Consider the following 21,745-nt stretch of genomic DNA (forward strand, 5'->3'; position numbering starts at 1 on the left):
AGATGTTGAAAATGTCCATTTGTGGCAAGTTTTATGACTATAGCACCAGAAGTATGCATGGAGGATGAAACCCCTCTGAAGGGATGTGTGTGTGTGTGTGTGTGTGTGTGTGTGTGTGTGTGTGTGTTATCAAGTGGAGTAGAAAGTGAAAGGAGATCTTCCCCGCCCCCCCCCTTCCCCGATTTGCTCTAGTATTTGTTTATCTCCTACAACAAGGAAAAAGTTCACTATTATTTGGCTTTGGCTGTTTGAAGGCTTTTGCCAAATGCTTAACAATCTGTAGGGTTTGATTTCTCTCAAAAAAAACCACTTTGAGAACAAGGCTCTATGTAACTAAGATGTGTTTGTTTTTGTTTAAATCACTCAGAAGAGAAATCATCTCTTGTCCATTGTTAAAAGAGAGGTTTCAATCAAAGGAAAATTCTACATATTCTAAAATATACAAACAGCTCTTTGAAACTGATGCCAAATCAAACTCTAAAAGGGACGTTTCTCTTGCAGAAGTTTTGAGTTAATTCCGTGTGCGAGGCTTGAGTGGAAGAACTCTGAGACCGTCAGAGGAACCAGTTTCTGTAACACCGCGTTTGGATTCGGAAGTTGTATGAGGGGCTTTGTCTCAGGATAGGGTGAAGTCTCTTGTACGCGGTTTTAGGCTCAACTCTAGAAACAAAGCAAGAGAAATTCTTTTCAGAGTGAGTCAGTTTTTCAGTTAAATAAAACTTAGTAGTTTGTTTCCTGATGTTACTGGATCCGAACCTCCAATGGGAGAAGGTGTGCCTGTCATCACTTTATAAAAAAAAAAAAACTTCAATTGAAATGTTCCCCTGTTGTTAAAGAAATACCGTCCTTTAGCCTATCATGATTTCTAATAGGATGAAAAATAGTGGATGCTAATGAGACGAGCCCAGTGGGGAAAAGGGACACAAATTGGAATAGGCAGAAACCAGAAGGCATACATAGAGTGCAGTAAGGGTATTCCCATCTCTTTTTACACACACACACACACACACACACACAAATACTTACCATGTGTTGCTCTGAGAGGAGCGACAGTGTATTTAAAGATACGAAGGACAGAGCCTGTTCTCAAGGAATTCGTAGGCTAGTCGCGTGATAAGGGGGATGCTAGGTCCTCAGCGTGTACACGCCTTGAGAGATACGGATGGAGAACCAGGTGCAGATGGAGAGGTCCCTATTGGGCTAAAACAAGAACATGAGGAGAATCTTTGAAGCAGAGGAGGATTGTGAGGTAGGTTTTAAAGGCTGCGTAGAATTCCAGGGATAGGAATTCTGAGATTCCTATGAGATAGGATAGGGGGTGGGGATACTGAGGGCCTGAGGGAATCATGTAAACCAGGGCACGAAGGTGGGGAGATGGGGGGTCGTACGGGAAATGGAAAAGAGTCCAGTTTGACTGGATCGTAGACTTGATGAAGTGGAGTAAGAGATAAGACTAGAAAGGTAAGCAGAGACAAGACTGCTATCCCAGCAGACATTTGTTGTGTGTCTGTAGAGATCTAGAAATGTACATGTATTTGAGGAAAGAGTGGGACATGAAGCCACAGAACAGGTAGGCAGTAATGAGCAAGGAAGTCCTGAGGAACCAGTAAGTTGGACAAGCTGAGGATTCAGGAACCCAGATAAGCCTTGTGGGCAGGTCTAAGACACACACAAAAGTGGGTCTTGATTTTAAGGTAACCTTCTGTTCCAGCCAGGAAACCCCTTGTATTTTCCTCCGGGGACGGGAACCAGTCCCTGGGCATGACCAGCAAAGGCCTATGGTGGGGAGTTCAGTGTGTCCGTCGGACTGTAGAGGGAGAGAGGGCAAACATAAGGATGCGTCCTGGCAGGATATAGCTGGAGCCTAAAGCCTAGGGCTTGGATCCTAGATATTAGTATGGATTGTGTTAGGCCTGTCCTAGCTGTCCCCCTTAGAGCTGACTGAGTGGTTAGTACTTCGGTGATCTGGTTCAAATTCTGGGTCTTGGGACATTGGGTGGTTTGAATCACATGGGCCGTTGGATCACATGGGGGTGCTAAGCCTTTGGAGGGAATATCCAGGCTTCTCAGGTTTCGACTAATACTGCCTCGGGGGCAGCTGCTGCCTGGATCCGACTCTTCCTTCCCCCAGGGTCTTTCTGGCTCAGTGCTGGACGCAGAGGCAGGGTCTGACCGCATTGGTGCTAGACCGAGAGAAGCAGAGCTTTTCCTACTTTAGGAAGCGGAGAATTGAAGTCCAAGCTGAAAACACAGTCTGTTTTCAGGGGATGGTGCGATGTGGTCCCTGTGATGATTGTCTGCTGTCCTCGCCTCCTCTCCCCACTGCAATGGGCATGGTTTTTACAGGAGAGTTCCGCTGGGGCCTGGAACTGGGTGTGCGGGGCAAACCGGGACTTTCAGGATTCTGAATCTCACCTCCGGTCTTGCCTAGTTTGGACCCAGTGTTTCAATATTCTTTTCCTCTCGCTCTGCTAGTTCAAGTGGTACTGGTAGGAAGGAGTACCCTTTGGAGGTGGAGATGTTTATATTTGCTGTGTACTTTTGCCGGTTTTCACTTATGAGGGTCTTATCTGACAAACAGAAAAAGCGACTGGCCCAACATTCCTTAGAGCACCAGTGGCAAAGACAATCGGGGAATCCGTTGTCAAGCATGGCAGACAGGTGGCATGTGTCAGCCTCCCCATTCCACACCCCATCCCCACCTCTGTCCCCAGGGCTGTCTTTGATACTTGATCAAGCCCCCTTTTGACCATTGCCCTCCAGGTGGGCACGGCCAATCAGTTAGAATCGGCATGACGAATGAACCTGATTTTCTGCACGAGGAGGAGATTGTGGCCGCCGAGTCCCACAGGTCTGGGGCCAGGTCCTGGCCACCTGTTCCCGGTCTATAACTTTGAGGAAGTCACTTCCCTTAGCTTCAGTGTGTTGTCCTCAGTGTGGGGGTCAATGACATTGTGTACCTCACAGAGCTGTGGGGAGGGTTCAGTGCCATAACGTGAGTGGAATACTTCAGTAAAAATCCTCTGCAGATCAGAGCCCTCCCCTCTCACTTGTCTGGCTAGCCAGTCTTTCCTCTTAGTGAAACTGGCCACGTCATGGGATACCGTGGATATGAAATCTCTTACGGGATTCCTATGGTTGGCGCAAAGCAAAGGCTGTTCTGTTAAGCAATAGCCCAGTGCTGGTTCCCAGCAACCTGGAATCAGAGCATTCCTGAACAATGGGTTCAGGCATGCTACCAAACTCCAGAGAAACGCTCCTCAGATTTTTCCACTAAAGCACCCCAAAGGGCAGAGGAAACTCCAGGGCTCCTTCACTGCTGCTGCTCTCCTCAATCTGTTGACGCGGCCCCAAAGAACCCCCGCTCCTTTGAGGAGAGCCTTTTCAGGTCTCTTCTCTTCACGTGAAATTTTACTCTGTAAAATGCCTGTTTTTGTTTTAATATAAAAATAATGTTTGAACTTACTAATACCCGTTTTATGCCCCTCTTAAAAAACCCTCCCCCATTTGTTCCCTTCTTGTATTTCATGCCCTCCTATCAGCTAAGCTTCGGTGTCTAATATATAACATCTCGACCAGTTCATAAATTTCTGCTTTTAATATAGCCTGAGTTACCACTAGCGCAGGCCACGAGAAAATACCAGGCTGTCCCCTCTGCATTCAAGCTTTTTTGAAAGATTTACTGAGGAACAATTTATCATTTAGTTGCAATTTTTAAAATAATCTTAATTGGCCACATATGTTATCAAATAAGAGCGGGTCTTGGAGCCTCCGCCCCCCCTCCGCGTCTCCCACCCCACCCCCGCGCGCGCATGCGCACTGCCTTCTGCCAGGATGTCAGAAAATGAATTCTACCACTCTGGGCAGATACCATCGCAGGAAAGCCTTCCCGTGATTTAAGATAAGATTACTGATATTGATGCTGTTATTTTGAGGAGGGGAAGACTACTGCTTTTAAACCACTATCCCTCTTCTCCTAGTTTTTCCTCTCTTAATTATGACTCCATGTTTTGGTAGCCATAAGTCATTAGTGGTTTTTAATTTCTCTGAAACTGAAATAAGGTCTGAAAGGCTGGATTTGTCCCTTTTTTCCTCCTTTTTTCCTTTTTTTTTTTTTTTCTGGCTAATCGGAGGAACGCAACCACATCTGAAGCCACTTGGCTCATTATGAATTTCATGGAAACTGATTCTCTGAAAGTGTTTCCATATGTGTGTTCCCAATATATCCCATCCTCTCTAAATGGGAGCACAGACGTGTGCATGGGCTGGAAATGGCTTCAGGATGTGACAGAGCAGTCATATGACCGCCACGGCACCGTGGGTGGCCCCTTCTGAAAGACACGGTGTCCTGGGTGCTGGCCTCCTTCCTGCAGCGGATCTGGTTTCAAAGACTACCCACCCTTCCTAGGCCTTTAAAAAGTTCTTAATCAGGGCCTAGCAAGAAGATCTCTCTCATTTTTCCTCCGTTTCTCTCCATCCCCCCCACCCCACCCCAACCCCCTGGTTCCTTCCTTCTCTCTTACCCTCCCTCTCTGTGTGCATACACTCCCACATCTCCTAATGCCTGCCTCCTTTGCCTTCAAAAAGAGGAAATATAGTATTCCAACAATATCCTCAAAACTTGGGTGGGTTTAAGGAATGGTTGAAGTTTCTGGAAACTGCCAGGTTGTTGTTGTTTTTTTTTTTTTTTTTTTTCCCCCTCTCTCTTTCCTCCAGCATAGCATACTTTCTTAGCCTTAGGATCAGCTGGTCTTTCAGAATTTGTGAGCATGCAGTGGAAAAGTACAATTCATTACAACACGGAAAATAAATATTTATCCTGGATAGTTGAGGCACTTTTCCTCTCTTTTGCAAAACTATGGAGTTTGCTAGTCTGACCTTCCATTATCTTAAAAAAATTGGTTTCACATTCTCATTTTGCTGGTTTCTTCTCCATCGGTGTGATCCGTTACATTTCTCCTGTGTAGGGTATGTTTTTCCAATTATTATTTAATGTAATTACAAGTAAAGCTAATTTAATGATAGATTCTTGATCATTTTCAAGTGAGGGGGGAAATTCAGGGAAATTAAGAAAATTGATGTAAAAATCCTTTAAAACCTCAGTGTGGAAAATGCAAAGGACTACCCTGCATATAGTCCAAAATCGATTTTTGGATGATCTTTACACAGCGTTTCTGCTTCTGTCATGTTGCCTGTTAGTAATGCTAGTAACTCATCTGTGCAGCACATTTTTTGGAAGTACTGTCTTTTCTTAGCACTGCACTATGTAGTAGGTAGGATCTAAAAGGATACACGATTCTTATGCTTAATTTGCTTTCCCCTTGGTTGGAAAATGACAATACTTCTCTAAACACAATGATAATACTTTAAAATGTGTGGAGTAGACTTTACATACATAAATGTTCAGGATGTACATGAAAAAGCAAAGATGGTAAGAATTTGCATCCTGGGAAGCTGTTGTGTGTTGGTGAGCTTTTTTTTTTTAATTTTTTTTTAATGTTTATTTATTTTTGAAAGACAGAGTGCTAGCGGAGGAGGGGCAGAGAGAGAGAGAGAGAGAGAGAGAGAGAGAGATGGAATCTGAAGCAGGCTCCAGACTCTGAGCTGTCAGCACAGAGCTCAGTGTGGAGGTTGAACTCACAAACTGTGAGATCATGACCTGAGCCGAAGTCGGACGCTTAACCGACTGAGCCACCCAGGTGCCCCCATTGGTGAGCTTTAAAGATAGTGCTTGCCCAGCCTTCGTCTGGCAGAGAGAAGAGAGCTGGTCCTGAGTCTGGGGAGAGCATGCACAAAGCTCCAGTGAGGGTCCTGAGTGTATGTCCTGCCGTGAAGAAGAGGGTTCATACTGGGGAGCAGTGAGATGTGACATTGCAAAAGTAGGACAGAGAACTCCGAATATGCCAGCAGCCGCCTCCTCACTTTCCACCCTTCGTGGGGCAGGTGCCCGGTCATGTCTTGTGAAAGGCTGACCTGTGCCTGGGTGGGGGTGGCACCCTCCGGTTTTACAGGAAGAAGAGCCTCATTTTAATCTCCTGGTATCATTCGCATCTACCTCGTCTCCAGACTTCCATTTCTTCATCCGTAAAGGTCGTCTTCGATTCTTGTTGACTCTGATGTACTTGCTGCCTGTACTAGTCCAGAAATTCAGACAGAGTGTGAGTTTTACCCTCTGGTACCTTTACTACCTATCCCAAATAAATAACCTGTGTGGGGGCGGTTGCCCCGGGATCACCTTCCCACAGGCCATGTTTCTGTGGCCTGGCACTCCTGCTCCCTCCTCTGTTGTCTCTATGGCCCCCAGGATAGACATAAAATACAGATGCTGGGGCTAAGGATACCGGGAACAACACCGGTGGCAAAACAGAGGTAATCTGTTCACTAGTGGTGATTGATTGTCCGAAACATGAGGTCAGGTGATGTAATGATGCTTGGGAAGAGCTTTGAACACTCTTTAAAGAGAGTTTTATGAGGATTTATAGTCTGGAGTGGTATTAGAATGCATGTGAGGTTTGATGTCAGCATTGCTTTAATGCTTATTATATCTATGTTTTTAATGCGTCAAAAATGTACCAACCATTGTACAGAGTTCCTGATCCCTAGACTAGCTTTCTTACCGATTCATTCATCCATCCATCTATATATGTACATTAAAAAGCAAACCCCAAAAAACTTAAGCTCCTACCGTGCAGAAGGGATATGAGAGGAAAATAAATCATGACCTTTACCATCCCAAGCTTACTTTATAGTTGGAGAGAACAGGCTAAGAAACAGCTAATAGTTCAGTAAAGTAGTGACTCTTAAGGGGCCAAAAGAGAGACACAGAAAATAAATGCTATTGGAACAGGAGGGAAATAGGAAATTATATAATAGAGCAGTTGGGGGAGGGGCAGCTAGAAATGTTGTAGAAAGGGAAGAAGATTCTTAGAGGAAAGCAGCTCTGTGGCAATCCTGAGTATTCTACGTTCTGAAGGAAAGAATGCCGTGAGGGGGTTAATAAAGTACGTTGGGCTTATTTGAGATTTGTCGAAGCAATAACTCCTACCATTTAAAAGGCCCCAATGAAGCTTTGAAGTTAACACCTCATTGTGGAGAAGGATGATGGCTTTTCATTCTGTACATTTATACCCTTACGTTAAAAAGTAGGACAGGGGACTCTGCCTGTGCCAACATAGTTCCACCTGGCTTCAAGGCCCCTCTTCCTTTCCTGCACCTGACCTGCCTCCTCAGGTGGGATGTGTAAATCCCACTGCTGAGAGGGGACAATGCACGGGTACAGGGTTTCCTAGCTGACAGCCCCAAATGGCAAGTACCCAGTCTGTTACCATTTTCAGACTCCTGTTTCCATTCATTCTAGGCATCTCCTTGCTTGTTCTCAGGCCGACCATGATTTACGGAGGGCCTACTAAGTGAGATGTATGCAAAAGCATTAGGTAAAGGCCTAGGAATGTCAAGTAATATTGTTATTAAGCACTGAGGGGGAGGCCAACAAGGATTAGACAAATCTCTGCCTTCAGCATCCCACTCGTGACCCAGGATACCTAGCACTAGAAAGCAGTATGTGAAAGATGCCGGTGGGGGATTGCAGACCACAGGACCTGAAGGTTGGGGGCTCTCTTTTATGCTCCCTTTTCTTTGGTTTCATTTCTTGCCACCACACTTTTCACTTGCTCTGAAGACCCAAGAAACCCTGTTGGGGAAAAAGAGACTTTCCTTTCTCCCCATAGACCTTGGCTGGCGGGACGGGGCGGGGGAGCGGGGGGAAGAGGCAAGCTTCTTAAAATTTCTTTTATTTTTATTTATTTTTTCATTATTTTTAATGTTTATTTATTTTTTAGAGAGACAGAGCATGAGTAGGGGAGGGGCAGAGAGAGAGGGAGACCCAGAATCCTGAAGCAGGCTCCAGGCTCTGAGCTGTCAGCACAGAGCCTGACGTGGGGCTTGAACTCACAAACTAGTGAGATCATGACCTAGGCTGAAGTCAGATGCTTAACCAACTGAGCCACCCAGGTGCCCCAAGAGTTTTTTACTTGTAATATTGGTTTTATTTTTATTGGAGCTTCATGGGCATTTTATTAACATACTCTTCCCATGCATATTAGGCTCTGCTGGTGCTGTTTTAATGAGCAAGGTTCTTGCAGCTCTCTTTATGAGAGCTGCATTCCTTTGCAAGCTATCTGACTGTGGCCAGAGGTACAGATAACAGTTCCGGAATGAAACGCGTCTGTAGGAACCCAGCAGGTCCTAAGGGAATCAAACCCTTGACCTAGGTCTCATTCACATCATGCTATGAGCAACTGAACTAACTGCCCACAATTTAGCAGATTAGATCCAACAAGACGTCCAAGAATTTGTCAGTATATCCCAAAGACAGTAACTCTCATTGGGGCAACATGTAGGCACCAGAAGAGCCTTCTTAAATGTTTTTTAAAAAAGGCAAAGTTAGATTTCTAAGGCAAGATACATATGTACCTATGATGGTGTCAACCAGATTCCTTAAGGGTAACTAAGACCGCAAAGAGGTCAGAAGTCATGGCTCTGTATCTCTCAAGCAGCGTGATTTTGTTGTGTACGTGGCTCCCCTTCTCTGGATCTCAGCTTCCCTGCTTGTTAATGGGTAAGATTAGAATGGATTATCTTAGCAGTAAATGAGGGATTTGGGCCTTTCCATCAGAGTGCCCCAACCGGCAAAGGAGGGTAAGTGGGTACTATAGAGAATCTGGAGGACAGGACCTAAATCTTTGTAAGTGCAAAATTTTGTTGAAGTCACTTTTTGTGTGTCTCCCTAGAAATTCACCCAAGTGTTGTATTCTACTCCATATCTTTTGTGAGTTTGTAGTTGTAATGTGGCTAGGTACACAGGTATGTGTAGTTTAGTACACAATGTCAAGAAGGCTGTCTAAAAGAATACCCAAGTTCATGTGCAAAACAGAGATTACAAACAGATACTACCCTGTTCAATGAAAGAAAGTTTAATTGTATCGTTTACTTCTGCACCAATTATTATAAACTGAAGATTAGGGAGGGCTTTATTTTATTTTTTTCCTTTTAAGTTTAGAATTTTTTCCTTCTCCTCACCATAGATTATTATATAAGGGATCTCATGTGAGACTGTATGGAGTTGTTAATATTCCTTCATACAGAACACATTGCAGGGTGTTTCAGAAACATTTCTTGGTAGCACGAACTGAGTAAGGCAATTCCAGAAAATTCTACGTTTTGTAAGTTGTAAAAATGACTGTATAATCCCTTTAAAGTCCACATTAGCTCTCTTTGCCCAGAAGGAGTTAATCTTCAAGACATTACAGTCTCAAATGACTAGAAGTGATTGGTCAAAATTCTGTAAACCTAGCAGAAATTTGTTGCATTGTTTTCTATAAACCACAGCCAGAGCTCAATAATTGAAAAATGAATGTCAATTTCCATTAGCTGGCATCTATAAACCAAAAAGGTACAGTGATCCTGGCATATGACGGGTAATAAAAACATCAGCAGAATGCATCAGGTAAAACAGAGAAGGTGAGGGGGTGGAGGAATAAATTCAAAACCATATTGGAGTTTACTGGCAAGGCCCCACATCGGGGGTTTTAATGAGGCTTCTGCATCAAAATAAGGGAAACCACATGGAATTTTAATTATGACTACAGCATATTTTAAGTACAAATACCCACGAGAAGTATTTTTTTTTTTTTTTACACTGACAAGCCTATCTGTGTGAGCTCTGTGCTTCTGTGGGGGGGGGGCAGGCGTTGATGTTTTAAGTGGGGCTTCTTTCTGTTTGAAATTGTTCACGTTATTCTGGTTTGTCTCACATGATCCGAGCATTGAATGTAATCTGTACAGAAGTGGCCTGCCTATTACTGTTAGCTCCGCCAGCCCCAGCTCACCAGATGCTGTGCAGTGAAAAGGCTGGCCAAGGAACCTCTGTGGCCTCCACGTAGCGCCTGTGTCTCCCAAGGCAGACTGCATAAGCACGGAGCGGGGGTGGGGGGGGGGACCTTAAATCTCATCTGCTCCCTTTTGAGCTTCTGTCATAATCACTACTTCCACGTTTTAACATTTGAGCCGGCGAGGATTTTGTATTTGGGAGGGTTAGGCAGGGGCCTGTCGAAAATGGAAGAATTTATGAAAAGCAGAGAGCAGCTGCCCAGACTGCGTTAGTTTTGGTTCGTCATCTTGAAAGTGTTCGCTTCTGGTATTAGACGCCGCTCACTAGCTTCTTACCCTCTGCTTATGGGCCTGGGGAATCCGGGAAAGCGCTGAAGAGGGGTGGGAACTTCTCTGCCTCCCCCTCCCCCTCCCCCTCGGCTTTGCTTCTCCTGCTGTCTTGGAGTTCAAGGTGCTAGAACCGTTAGAGCTGGAAGGGAACTTAGAGCTCATCCCCCTCATTTTACAGATGATGACACTGCCACTTCTGACTTCTGCCTCTGGCCTTCCACTCTCAGTAAGAAGAGCCAGGCAGGTGAGACTTTTAACAATTGCGGGGGCTGGGCTGGGCGGGGCTGTCTGATTGGTACTGTCCAATGTTCGAGAAAAACTTTTGTTAACTCTATATTGCTTTTAAATAGTCACTTTGGATTACAAACGCACATCATGCGTTTGTAGATCGCAGGCGGTGTGCATTTTGACAAAAATCAAAACTCTCAATCAGCACCTTTAAAGAAAAGTATCAGGATTATGCCTTGAATAAATACTGGAGTATCCAAGAACAAGGGCTAAATAAAAATGGGGCTGAAGAAGTACCTCCTGACTAAGGCCTTGAAGAAGTCCTAAGTGCTTTCCCTTATGGATCAAAACTGTAGAAAAGCAAACACGTGAGATGCAGAGAATTGGAAGATTTTAGATGCGACACAGTCTTGAGAACACCAGTATTATAGAAGGTCTTGTCATAATTCTGTCAGTTTTAGAAAATTGTAACCCAGTCGCTGAAGATCACAACTAAATTTTTAGGCATTTCAGAAAACTGATTTCTACATGAAGTGGTTTATGGCTATGGTTTTATGAGTTTAAGCGCCAGAAATACCTATTAAGGAGGCACACTGTTAGCTTTAGAAGTTAAAGGCCTTTCCATTTCAGGGCAAAGCCAGCTTTGCCTCCAGGTACCACTTGGAATTAGCCTGAAGCTGATTCCTTAGGATGTGGCACAGGGCCCTGGTTAATGGGTGTTGAGGCGCCCTCTTACCCCTCTCCCCTGGGCGCAGAGCGTCTCATGAAAGCTACGGTTGGCCGCTGGCCTAAATGAGGTCCTGGGTCTCCCATTGAGACACGAAATGCATTGATTCCTAGGTACTATAAGCCTTCCCCCCACCCTCACTTTTAAAACCCACTTGTTTAGTGTATGACCCTAGGGAGAATTTCTAAGGGCTAGACTCTCCTCATGTGCCCCCAGAAAAGTAAGATAGTTCCAGAACACGTTGAAATCTGGCTTGATTTCAGTCCGGTTTGATTTTTTTTTTTTTTTTTTTTTGGAAATCTGTTACTAAGATGAAAAATAAAACAAAATTATACATTATTTTAAAAATGGAAAAGAAGTAATAGGAACATGTTAGGGTATCTTTTTGAAGTTCCTTCATTGATGAAGGGGCCTTGCCAAGAGTACCAGTAACAAAACTGATCACTTTGGGGTTTCTTTATATTGGGCTGAGAAAATAAAATTAGGTTGAGTGACTTAGTAAAAATGTCACTTTCAAATATCTGAGGTGCAATGAGAAATGAAAAGAGAAAAAAAAAACAAAACCAATGAGGATTCAGTCTTAAAGTCTGAGGAGTGAATCTATAACGAGCGGTGTTGGGTTGGTTTACACGTAAGACCTAGCACACATTTGGGCTTTTTTCAAGGGGGTGAAGAACTTAAGGATACGTGCCGCTAAGACGGTAAAGTGGAAAAAAAAAAAAAAAGACTGTCTAGTGACCGGTGCATTTGAAGGTCTGTTTGTGGCTTTGCTGTTCCTTTTTGGGAGGCTAAAGTTTCTTGTTTTTTTTTTTTTTTCTTGTAACAATTCTCTCTTTATTTTAATTGATATTTACAGACTTTTTTCCCCCCCCCATCTTCTGTTATAATTTTTAGGTGCTTCAGAACTGGGCCCTTTTTCAGACCCCAGGCAGTTCCCAAGCATTTCATCCCTCACTGAGAGCCGGTTCTCCAACCCACGAATGCACTATCCAGCCACCTTTACTTACACCCCGCCAGTCACCTCAGGCATGTCCCTCGGTATGTCCGCCACCACCCACTACCACACCTACCTGCCACCACCCTACCCCGGCTCTTCCCAAAGCCAGAGTGGACCCTTCCAGACCAGCAGCACTCCATATCTCTACTATGGCACTTCGTCAGGATCCTATCAGTTCCCCATGGTGCCGGGGGGAGATCGGTCTCCTTCCAGAATGCTTCCGCCATGCACCACCACCTCGAATGGCAGCACGCTATTAAACCCAAATTTGCCCACCCAGAATGATGGTGTTGACGCTGATGGAAGCCACAGCAGTTCCCCAACTGTTTTGAATTCTAGTGGCAGAATGGATGAATCTGTTTGGCGACCATATTGAAATTCCTCAGCAGTGGCCCAGTGGTGTCTGGGAGCCGCATCCCAAATGTATCGATATATACATATATAGAGAGAGCGCATATATATGTATATCAATTAGCTATCTACAAAGTGCCTATTTTTTAGAAGATTTTTCATTCACCCACTCAGTCATGATCTTGCAACCATAAGAGGGTAGACACTGAGAAGCAGAAGGCCCAAGAGAGACAATCGTATTCAGGTTTCAGATGGTTTTCTATGTAAGACGTACTTTCACAAAGGAAAAAGGTATTTTTGTTGTGTTGTCGTTTGGCCTGTTATCATAAATAACCCGTTCCTATGCCAATTCAGAGAGGTGGACTCCAGGTTCAGGAGGAAGAAGAGCAAAGCCGCTTCCTCTCTGTGCTTTGAAACAGCACACCCTCACGGTTGCAGCTGTGTATGGACCAGTGCCCTCTGCAGACCAGCTTACAAAGCCAGTCGAGGTGCACGCGGAGGGCAAAGAGGTAGAATGGACGCTTCCCGCATAGTGCGATCCATTCAGAGTAACTGTTCCAAACTGCTCTCAGACTTGCCGCAAGTTCTCGTACGATCTGTTTGGTTCAGTTTTGTTGTTGTTGTTGTTGTTGTTGTTGTGTTCCTACTTTTAAGAAAGCGACTCCAAAAATACTGATCAGGATAGATGATTTTATTTTACTTTTTTGTACTTTTTTTGTTTCCTTTTCCCATTTAACCAAAAAGAAATCCCATCCTTCGATCCTTACCCCCCTTCTCCTTTCTCCTTTTATGCAAAACTGAAAATGGCAATACCTTATTATAGCCATAATGGTATAGATAGTGTTTGTGTTTGGCTGTGTGTTGTTTTCTTTTTTTTTTTTTTTAAATTATGAATATGTGTAAAATCTGAGGTAACTTGCTAACGTGAATGGTCATATAACTTTAAAGATATATTTATAATTATTTAATGACATTTGGACCCTTGAAACATTTCTTAGTGTACTGATGTGTTGACTTCGGTCTCTAAAAGTGCTCTTTATTAAATAACAAATTTCTTCAGTGGGCTAGAGCCATATCTGAAATATTGCTAAGCAGTTTCAGTTCAGGCACAATGTGATTTTCAAAAATACGTCCATCTCCAAATATTTTAGATGTAGCTTGTTTTTGTGACGTATGAAGGAAATGTTATGTCTCGTTCTTTCAGATCTTTGATCGCCTCTAACACAGCTTTGCCTTTTAAAGCAATAATTGGGGATTTAAAAACCAACTCTTAGCCCTTTATCTCTTATTGTTGCCCTTTGTTAGCATGAAATGCTGGAGTGATGTGGTTTCCTAATTTCTTTCAAATAACAATGACTCTTGTCATACTAAAAAGACAAGCACAAGTGAATCATGGAACTGCAGAAAAACGTTCTGCCGTTTCATAGTTAAAGCAAAACTCTAAATCGCCAGGCTTCACAGGGAAGACGTAGCAGGCAGCCGCACTTGTGGCTGAAGGGTCCATCAGGATGCACTTAGTACAGGAAAAGCCAAATTGTCCCGGGGATTCTTAACCCACCGGCCTTGCCAAACAGAAAGTCAGGAGAACCCAGGCCTGCCCTCCCCGAGGCCCCCGCCGGCAGCTCTCCACGGACTCTGCCCTTAAAGGAGCAGATTCAGTCATTGTCTTATGGGGGAGCGGGTCATCTGAAGTAGCAGGCAAGTTCCAGCAGGTAGCTGACCTGAGAGAACACCTGGCCTGTGGGGAGCCATAGCCAACCCTTTTGCGTCAAGGGAAGGCAAGGTCATGTGGAGTTGGGGATCTTACTACTGTGTATGAATCTGAGCGGAAGCCCTCCTGTAAGATGCACTTTGACCGCTCCTGGCGACCACGTGGCAGATTCTCAAGCGGGAATCCTTAATCCAAGCCAGGATCATTCGATGACACCACCGGGCAAATCCCTGCCTGGGCTCCCACAGGTCCGGGCCCCTTCCTTTCAATTCGGTGCCCCTCTGAACCGAACTGTGTAGAGATTTGCCTCCAGCGCCTAGAGACCCCCTGCTCTGTCGTCCTGCCGCAAGCCCGCTTCACTGGCAGCCAGGCCTCGCAGGGCAGCGTGGGGGGCCCCGTGCTTCTCGCTGGGCGCCTCCCTTGCAATCGCCCCGACTCCTCCCAACCAAAACCGAGGGCAAAACAAAACAAAGCAAAACGAAACTCTTTGCCTTCTAAAGGTTGTATACCAAGTATGCTTAGATAAATAAGCCACTTTTCTCTTACTTAACTAAGATGGCAGTAGTAGCTGATACTATTTATTGTTTGTGTGTGGTAGCTTGAAGCACAACACTGTCCATTTATTTGTAAGTGTAAAATATGTGTGTGTGTTTCAGCAGCACTTAAAAAAGCCAGTGTCTGGTTACACATTTCAATTTTAATTAATTGACCTAAAAATGTTACCGCCGGTGCCAGCTGTACCCTATTTAATAAAAAAAAAAAAAGGTACTATATTTGTACATTATTTTTTAATGTTAAAAGGGCTTTTTTAAGTTTACAGTACACATACTAAGTGACTTTAGGGATGCTTTTGTGTTGAAATGTTATTAGAGTGGCTGCAGGCAGCAACCCAGAAACACTTTAAAAGTTTTTTTTTTTTGTTTTTTTGTTTTTTTTTCTTTTTCCTTGGGAAAAATTCAAGCACTTGTCCCCTCCCTCCAACCACTCCAAAGGGGTAAGTCACATTTCTTAGATCAAATTCTGCCCTTTGTCAAAGCCTGGGGGTTAAAGTTTTCTTTTTCGTTTCCTTTTTTTTTTTTTTTAACTGAACCCTTAATTTGCACTGGGTCATGTGTATGATCTGTGATTCGAAGACCAAAGCAAAGCCTTACTACTGCTCCTACCGTGAAGCCATGTAGTAGCCAACGCTCTGTATTTCCTTCAGGTTAAAGGAGCATGGTTCTTGGTAGCGCCAACGTTGCTGGAGTTCACAGCGTTGCCCACACAGACACGCTGATCTGTTTGAATTGTCTCACAAATTGTAACCTCTGCCAGGGCCCCCGAACAAGTACCACAGCGTTGGTTTTGGATGAGGGAAGTGACCTCCAGCCTGGAACCGAGAGAGACGCAACAGATGAGCTATGGGTTACTCTGTAGACAGTCTCGCCCCACCGGGGCCTTGTCAAAGGAAGCTGAGAAATCCACACCGTCAGGGACCATCCGTTGCAAACTCAGAGGGGACGAGATGTGTGTGCTGGCTTAGAGTTCCCTCCATTCCCAGGAAAGGAACGGACTCAGAGTCTAGGTTAATGCATGGAAACACAGAGCATGAGCGAGAACAGGAGTTATTTCTAGGATATTCGAAAGAACAATAACCAATAAAATAAAAGCGACTCTTCCAAACCTTGAATTTGTTGTTCTTAAAAAAGGAATGCATTTAAAAAATATTTTCTGTGTGAGAATTTTTTAGATGTTTGTTTACTTCATGTTTACAAATAACTGTTTGCTTTTTATGCAGTACTTTGAAATATATCAGCCAAAACCATAAGTTACAGTAATTTCTTAGGTATTCTGAATAAAATTCCATTTTTTCTTTTTGGATATGCTTTACCATTCTTAGATTTCTGTGGAACAAAAATGTTTGTAGCATTTTGTGTAAATACAAGCTTCTCATTTTTATTTTTTCCAATTGCTGTTGCCCAAGATCTGCTTTCCCTGCACATATTGTACAAATTCTGGTTTGTCCCACAGGCCATGATTGTGGATGAGTTTACTTTCAACTTCAAAGGGACTATTTGTATTGTATGTTGCAACTGTAAATGGAATTATTTGGCATTTTTTTTTCTCATGATTGTAATATTAATTTGAAGTTTGAATTTAATTTTCAATAAAATGGCTTTTTTGGTTTTGTTATGTGTGTACATTGGGTCTTTTCTCAGCCGCGGCTCCATTCTCTAGTCTAACGCCTACTCCTGCCTACACCTGGGCACTTTTTGGCCGTGGGACTTGCCAGGGCCGGATGAGAACAGAGGTCTATGTTACTGGTGAGAGGTTGAAAAATCTCCATGAGTGCTACCTTCTTTTGTCCTACTCCTACAGGGGTGTGGGTGAAGGATCTAGCAGTGAACTAACTCACTTCCCTATCAGCCTGTGTCTGAAGGAAGGAGCGCTCACCCCATCCTTCGGTAAAGCCCCTTCTTCTATCTGCGGGACCAGTCCAGATACAAAGACAGCTGTCTCGATGGTCCTGTGGTTCTAATCTCTGGGCCCATGAAGAAGGGCCCACAAGTGAACCCTTGGCTGTGGTCAGATCTCCGGCAGCCTGGCCATAGCCGGTAGTCTGTTTTGCTTCCCACGTCTCTCTTGGGTTCTTAAAACAGAAAGTCAATCAAACCTCAAGGGTAAGTAAAAATGGACCTTGGCCTGGAGAGCTCTAGCCTCAGAAAAATTCTACTAGCGAGCATAACTATAGTTTGGAGTTTTTTTTTTTTTTTTTTTTTTTATGGGCCATAGTCTATTTTTGGTAAGTCCCTCCCCTTCGATAAGGTTGAGGGCCTGGGGTAGAGTGGTGGCTTTCTTTATGTCCTGTGCTGTCTGTCCGCCTTAGCTTACCACAGTTCTAAAAGAAGGACCATAAACCGTGGTGCAGAGATGGTCAGGCCCTGGCCGGTGGCCCACATGATGCTAAGAGGTAGAGAGGCCTCCTTTGAGATCTGCTCATTCTTACCTGTTTGACATTGTTTTCTGAGAAATCTTGGAAACAGCTAATTTCTAAGACTAGGAGACATCCTGAAAGCACTCGGGTGACACCTAGGCTGGGGAACTTGTTTGCAACTCTTTGAAGCTGTATACTTAGTTATCCTTTTAAATTAGACGTCTGTGTCGTTTTAAAAGGCCTTGCATGACAGGTGGGCACAATGGCTTTCGCACTGTCTCTGGCTTTGTCCAGCAGCATGGTTTAGGGCAAATCGCTTTATTCCTCTGGGTCTCAGTTTTTTGGTTTATGGAGAAGCATTGGGCCAGATTTTGGCACTATTGACATTTCAGGCTGGATAATTCCTTGGGGTGTGTGTGTGTGTGTGTGTGTGTGTGTGTGTGTTAGTGTAGGGGGGCTGTCCTGTGCATTGTAGGATATTTAGCATCTCTGGCTTCTACCCACTAGATGCCAAGAGCACTGCCCCAGTCATGACAATGAAAAACGTCTCCAGAATGTTCCCTGGGAGGAAAACGTACCCCCCATTGAGAACCAGTGGGCTAGAGGCTCTCTTTAAATTCTTAGGTCGGGCTTTCTTGACAGAACTGGTGTGAGAATACATTGCTCATTAAAACAGGCTAGCCAGGCAGAAGACGGCGGGGCTTCCCAGAGATGGATGTGTATCAACCGTTTCCATCCCTTCACCTGATGGCACCCTGAGGTTTGGCTGTGTCGTGAGGGGGGCTCCTGGCTTTCCTGTCTGCACTTCTTCCCTCCTCCTCACGTTCCGGGCTGTGCAGCCAGGGAATAGCAAAGCTGTGGGACTTTGTTAGGCCTGGACTGCTTGACCATGTTTGTCATGGCTGCTTCTGTTCTCACTGGAAATGACAGGCGGAGGAAGGAAAGACGTTTCTCCAGTGCGTCTGACCCCTTGTGCCCCCTGCCCCCCAAATATTTAATCATCAGACATTGCTTTGAGAGTGGGTGTTTCCTGTTAACTCAATCCCAGCCGACACTGGCTCAATAAACACCTCAGCTCTCTGTTGCAGAGCTTTTTTGGCTGGGAAATGGGTATTGCCATGTAAACAGGAAGCCCCCTGAAGTTATTATCTACAGATGCGGTTGAAGAGCCACATGTTTATATTTATGGGATTTGAAAACAGTCTGAAAAGGCAAGGGAGGAAGAAGGGGAAGGCCTCGTTCACGATCGGTGAGTGAGAGCTGGGCCTACAGATCTTCTCTTTCCTGACTTGTCTTTCCTTCTGGAAACGGGTGGTTAACAATAATGACACAGCCAAAAGCCACAGCCGAGATGGAGGCGCTGGCCTGACTGATTTAAGCAAACAACCCTACCGTGACTATCAGGCAAACTGGACAATCCAGTCAGCTGGCTTTCCTGTCCCAATTATTTGGGAATCATTTTTAGAGACCAGTTCGAGGAAACCATGGTTTAGGGGCATCTCCACAGGGAAGAAGAGGAGGCTTATGAGATGATGGTCCTGTGAAGTCTCTACGTTTTCCCGGAGACAGCTCAACTGACTGCCACGCTTTTAGTGAGCATGGGCCTGCTCTCCGGGAGCTCTCAGGCAAACTCCCGAAGGGGCCGGGAGGGACACCTTCATGCCAGAGCTGTTGGGGGTTGGTGCAGGGAATGTGCAGGTGGTGAGACAGCCAGCCTGCACACGAGGGCTGGGCACACTGGCTTACCCCAGTTCCTTCACCCACCCCCGCTCTTCCTTTGTTGGCTCTCACCTCAGGCCTGGAGAAGGTGTCAAGGAAAGCCAGGTAGGAACCAACACCTGGATAAATCACGAGCTCTAAACTATGAGCTCTGAGCAAAGGCAAGGGAAGCTCTCCCCAACCTCCCTCCATTCCTGTGCACCCTGAGAAGTCTCTCTGTGACTTCCCGGTAGTGGGTATTCGATTGGGAGGCCTTGGAAGTGAAGTTTTTAAAAAGCTATGAAATTAGTAAGGAATTTAGCAAAGAAAAGAATCTGCTGGTGATGCCAAGGGAACTACCCTAAGGGGTGTGTGTGTGTGTGTGTGTGTGTGTGTGTGTGTCTAAAGGGAGGGAAAAGGGAGGTGGAGGGATGGAAAGGGGTGCCTGGGCAGCCATTTAGGGAACACTGAAGCTCTCTCTCTCTCTCTCTCTCTCTCTCTCTCTCTCACACACACACACACACACACACGCACACGTAGACACACACACACGTGCTCTTTGACATGGCATTTATTTGTCTCGGGTGTTTGTTTTCCTCGCATATCCTACAAAAGAGTACTACCTTCATTCCACGAGTGGTAAAGAGGCAACTATTCTTTTTTTTTTTTTTTAATGTTTATTTTTGAGAGAGAAAGAGACAGAGACGGAGTGCAAGCAGGAGAGGTGCAGAGAGAGAGGGAGACACAGAACCCGAAGCAGGCTCCAGGCTCCGAGCTCTCACCACAGAGCCTGATGTGGGGCTTGAACTCAAAGACCGCGAGATCATGACCTGAGCAGAAGTCGGATGCTCAAACGACTGAGACACCCAGGCATCCATCCCCTTGATGGCCTTTTCTTCTTCCCCCCAGGTCATTCTGTCCCATTCCATAGCTAATAATAGAAAGGGAAGAATTACCCTCCACCAGTCATCCTTAGAAAGAAATCAAGACCATACAGCAAAATGCTAAAGGGGGGCGGAAAGGAGGTGGGAGTCTGGGGGGACAAGCAAAAGTTCTTCCACACAGGCCCCTCAAGATGTAGTCTTGCCTGCACAGTGTTCGGTGAGACCAGAACACAAAATTACAACCAGGCGTCATGTGGCCTGTACTCCCGAGGCCTTAGACATCTGTCCCGGAGCACCCAAAGTGCCAGAGTTAGCTGGGAGGTGGAAAATGGAAGCAAGACACAGTAGTCTTGGTGGAATTAGGAAGTCCAGGATATGGGGGCAGAGCTTCGGGGGGCTTTGAGAGACCAGAGTACCGGGAACTTCCAGCTGGGTGATGGACTGGTGTAAATGTGTGAATTTCTTCCTTAAAAATAAGCAAAAAAAGCAAACGGCAAAACCACGGGACACACATAACCGTGGGAGAATTAATATAACGGTTTTAGGATTTACATCTCCTTTGACATCATTTCCTTCCCAAATTAGGTCATTTATTTATTGATTTTTTTTTTTTCTTCTAACTCTGTCCACCTCTGACCGGGCAACAGCTCAGGCGAGTTTCACTTTCTGTTTCTGAGTTCCTCTTCGTTTTCCTGCCCCCCAAAGAGAGGAGCCTTGGGTGGCATCATTATGGTCTTTCGGTAAGACCTTAGCCCCACTCTGTCTTCCCCTACAGTCATTTCATATTTAAATCTTGAACGTCCCAGTGACCTTTCTCCTTTTTAGCCTTGTGCTTGAAGAGCCTTTTTGTGTGTGGGTTTGGGGGCACAGAAAGTTTGACTCCTTATCAAGATCTTATTAGTGGTTTCACAGATGAGAAGTACAGAGATTATCATTGAGTCTAACCCTCCACCACAATTTCTGGAACATAGACTGTGCGCTCAGGTTTTGTAGGGCAGGGTGGATGGGCCCACTTCCCCCTCCTCGTGGGCATATGGGAGGGAAGGGAGCGAAGGATCTCGGGAGGGAGGCAAGTGCGGAACTTTCTCAAGGAGTTAAGTGGTTAATAGGAACTCAGTTTTTTTTTTTTTTTATTGGCTAATAAAACCTCCCAGGGTTTTTCATATTATATGGTTCCTTCAGGCTCCCAGCCCGATGCTTAAAAAAAGAAAAAGGCGAAAACAACAACAAAAAGCTGGAGCCTAAATACCAATGCCTTCCTAGTCTTGTTTACTTTTTCATTTCCGCAGTTGTAAAAAAAGAAAAAAATTCCTCTGGTAGTTCAATTTTATCACACGGCAGGAGCGGATCGGTGTTTGAACAACTCCAGTGATCCCTGCCTCCCAGTGGAAGGAAAAAGTCCGCTCTGTGTCTCTGGTTGGGAAAAAAGGAGACCACGATGCAAATGATGGATGCATCAGGAAATTTTGAAATGAGAGCCGCCGGGGGAGGAGGGAGAGCAGATATTGAACTGAAATACATCTCTGGAATCCTGAATGCAAATGATCTCTGTCCTTTTATTGCCAGTGGTGCTGTTCTCCCAACAGAGCAGGATGTTCTTGTTTTTAATAATAGCCAGACCAGATGCTAAATTCTCTTCGGCAACGTGCTGTATAAGTGAGAAGGCAAACAGCTGATTCCTGTTAAGATGAACACCAGGAGAATAAGCCAGAAAGTATGAGAATTCTCTGGAGGTTTTTGCTTTGTAAACCCCTGTTTGGCAGAAAGATCACAGAATCCGGACTGAAAACACAGTGTGTGCCCTTGCACCCGTTCCCCATCGGAGCCGCTTGCTGGGGGCCTGTGAGCCTCCCGCCTTGGCCAGCCACCCCTCCCCTAGGTTAGCCAGGGCACTGGCTCGCAGGTTCCCCAAGGGGGAAGTCGGAAGCCCCGAGCCCTTTGGCTTTCAATGACTGTAGAAAAATACTCATCAATAGGAGGAATTTTTTACTTGCTCCTTGCCATAGAAAATAGTAAA

At 45.0% G+C, this 21,745-nt stretch overlaps 1 protein-coding gene across 2 annotated transcripts in view; it reads left to right on the forward strand.

Annotated features, from left to right (window-relative positions):
- The window catches only part of RUNX2 (RUNX family transcription factor 2), a 129,277-nt gene extending 113,562 nt beyond the window's left edge, over window positions 1–15,715 (forward strand). Inside the window, exons 6-7 of one of the 2 annotated variants that reach the window (XM_030315628.1) lie at window positions 10,397–10,462; window positions 12,068–15,715. In XM_030315628.1, coding sequence (XP_030171488.1) covers window positions 10,397–10,462; window positions 12,068–12,546 — 545 coding nt within the window. In that variant the 3' untranslated portion in view covers window positions 12,547–15,715. The remainder of the gene's footprint in view (window positions 1–10,396; window positions 10,463–12,067) is intronic. The other variant, XM_030315629.1, reaches the window with a different exon arrangement.
- Window positions 15,716–21,745: the final 6,030 nt, after the last annotated feature.

Source organism: Lynx canadensis, chromosome B2, assembly GCF_007474595.2.
Source record: "Lynx canadensis isolate LIC74 chromosome B2, mLynCan4.pri.v2, whole genome shotgun sequence".
NCBI classification, from domain to species: Eukaryota; Metazoa; Chordata; class Mammalia; order Carnivora; family Felidae; genus Lynx; species Lynx canadensis.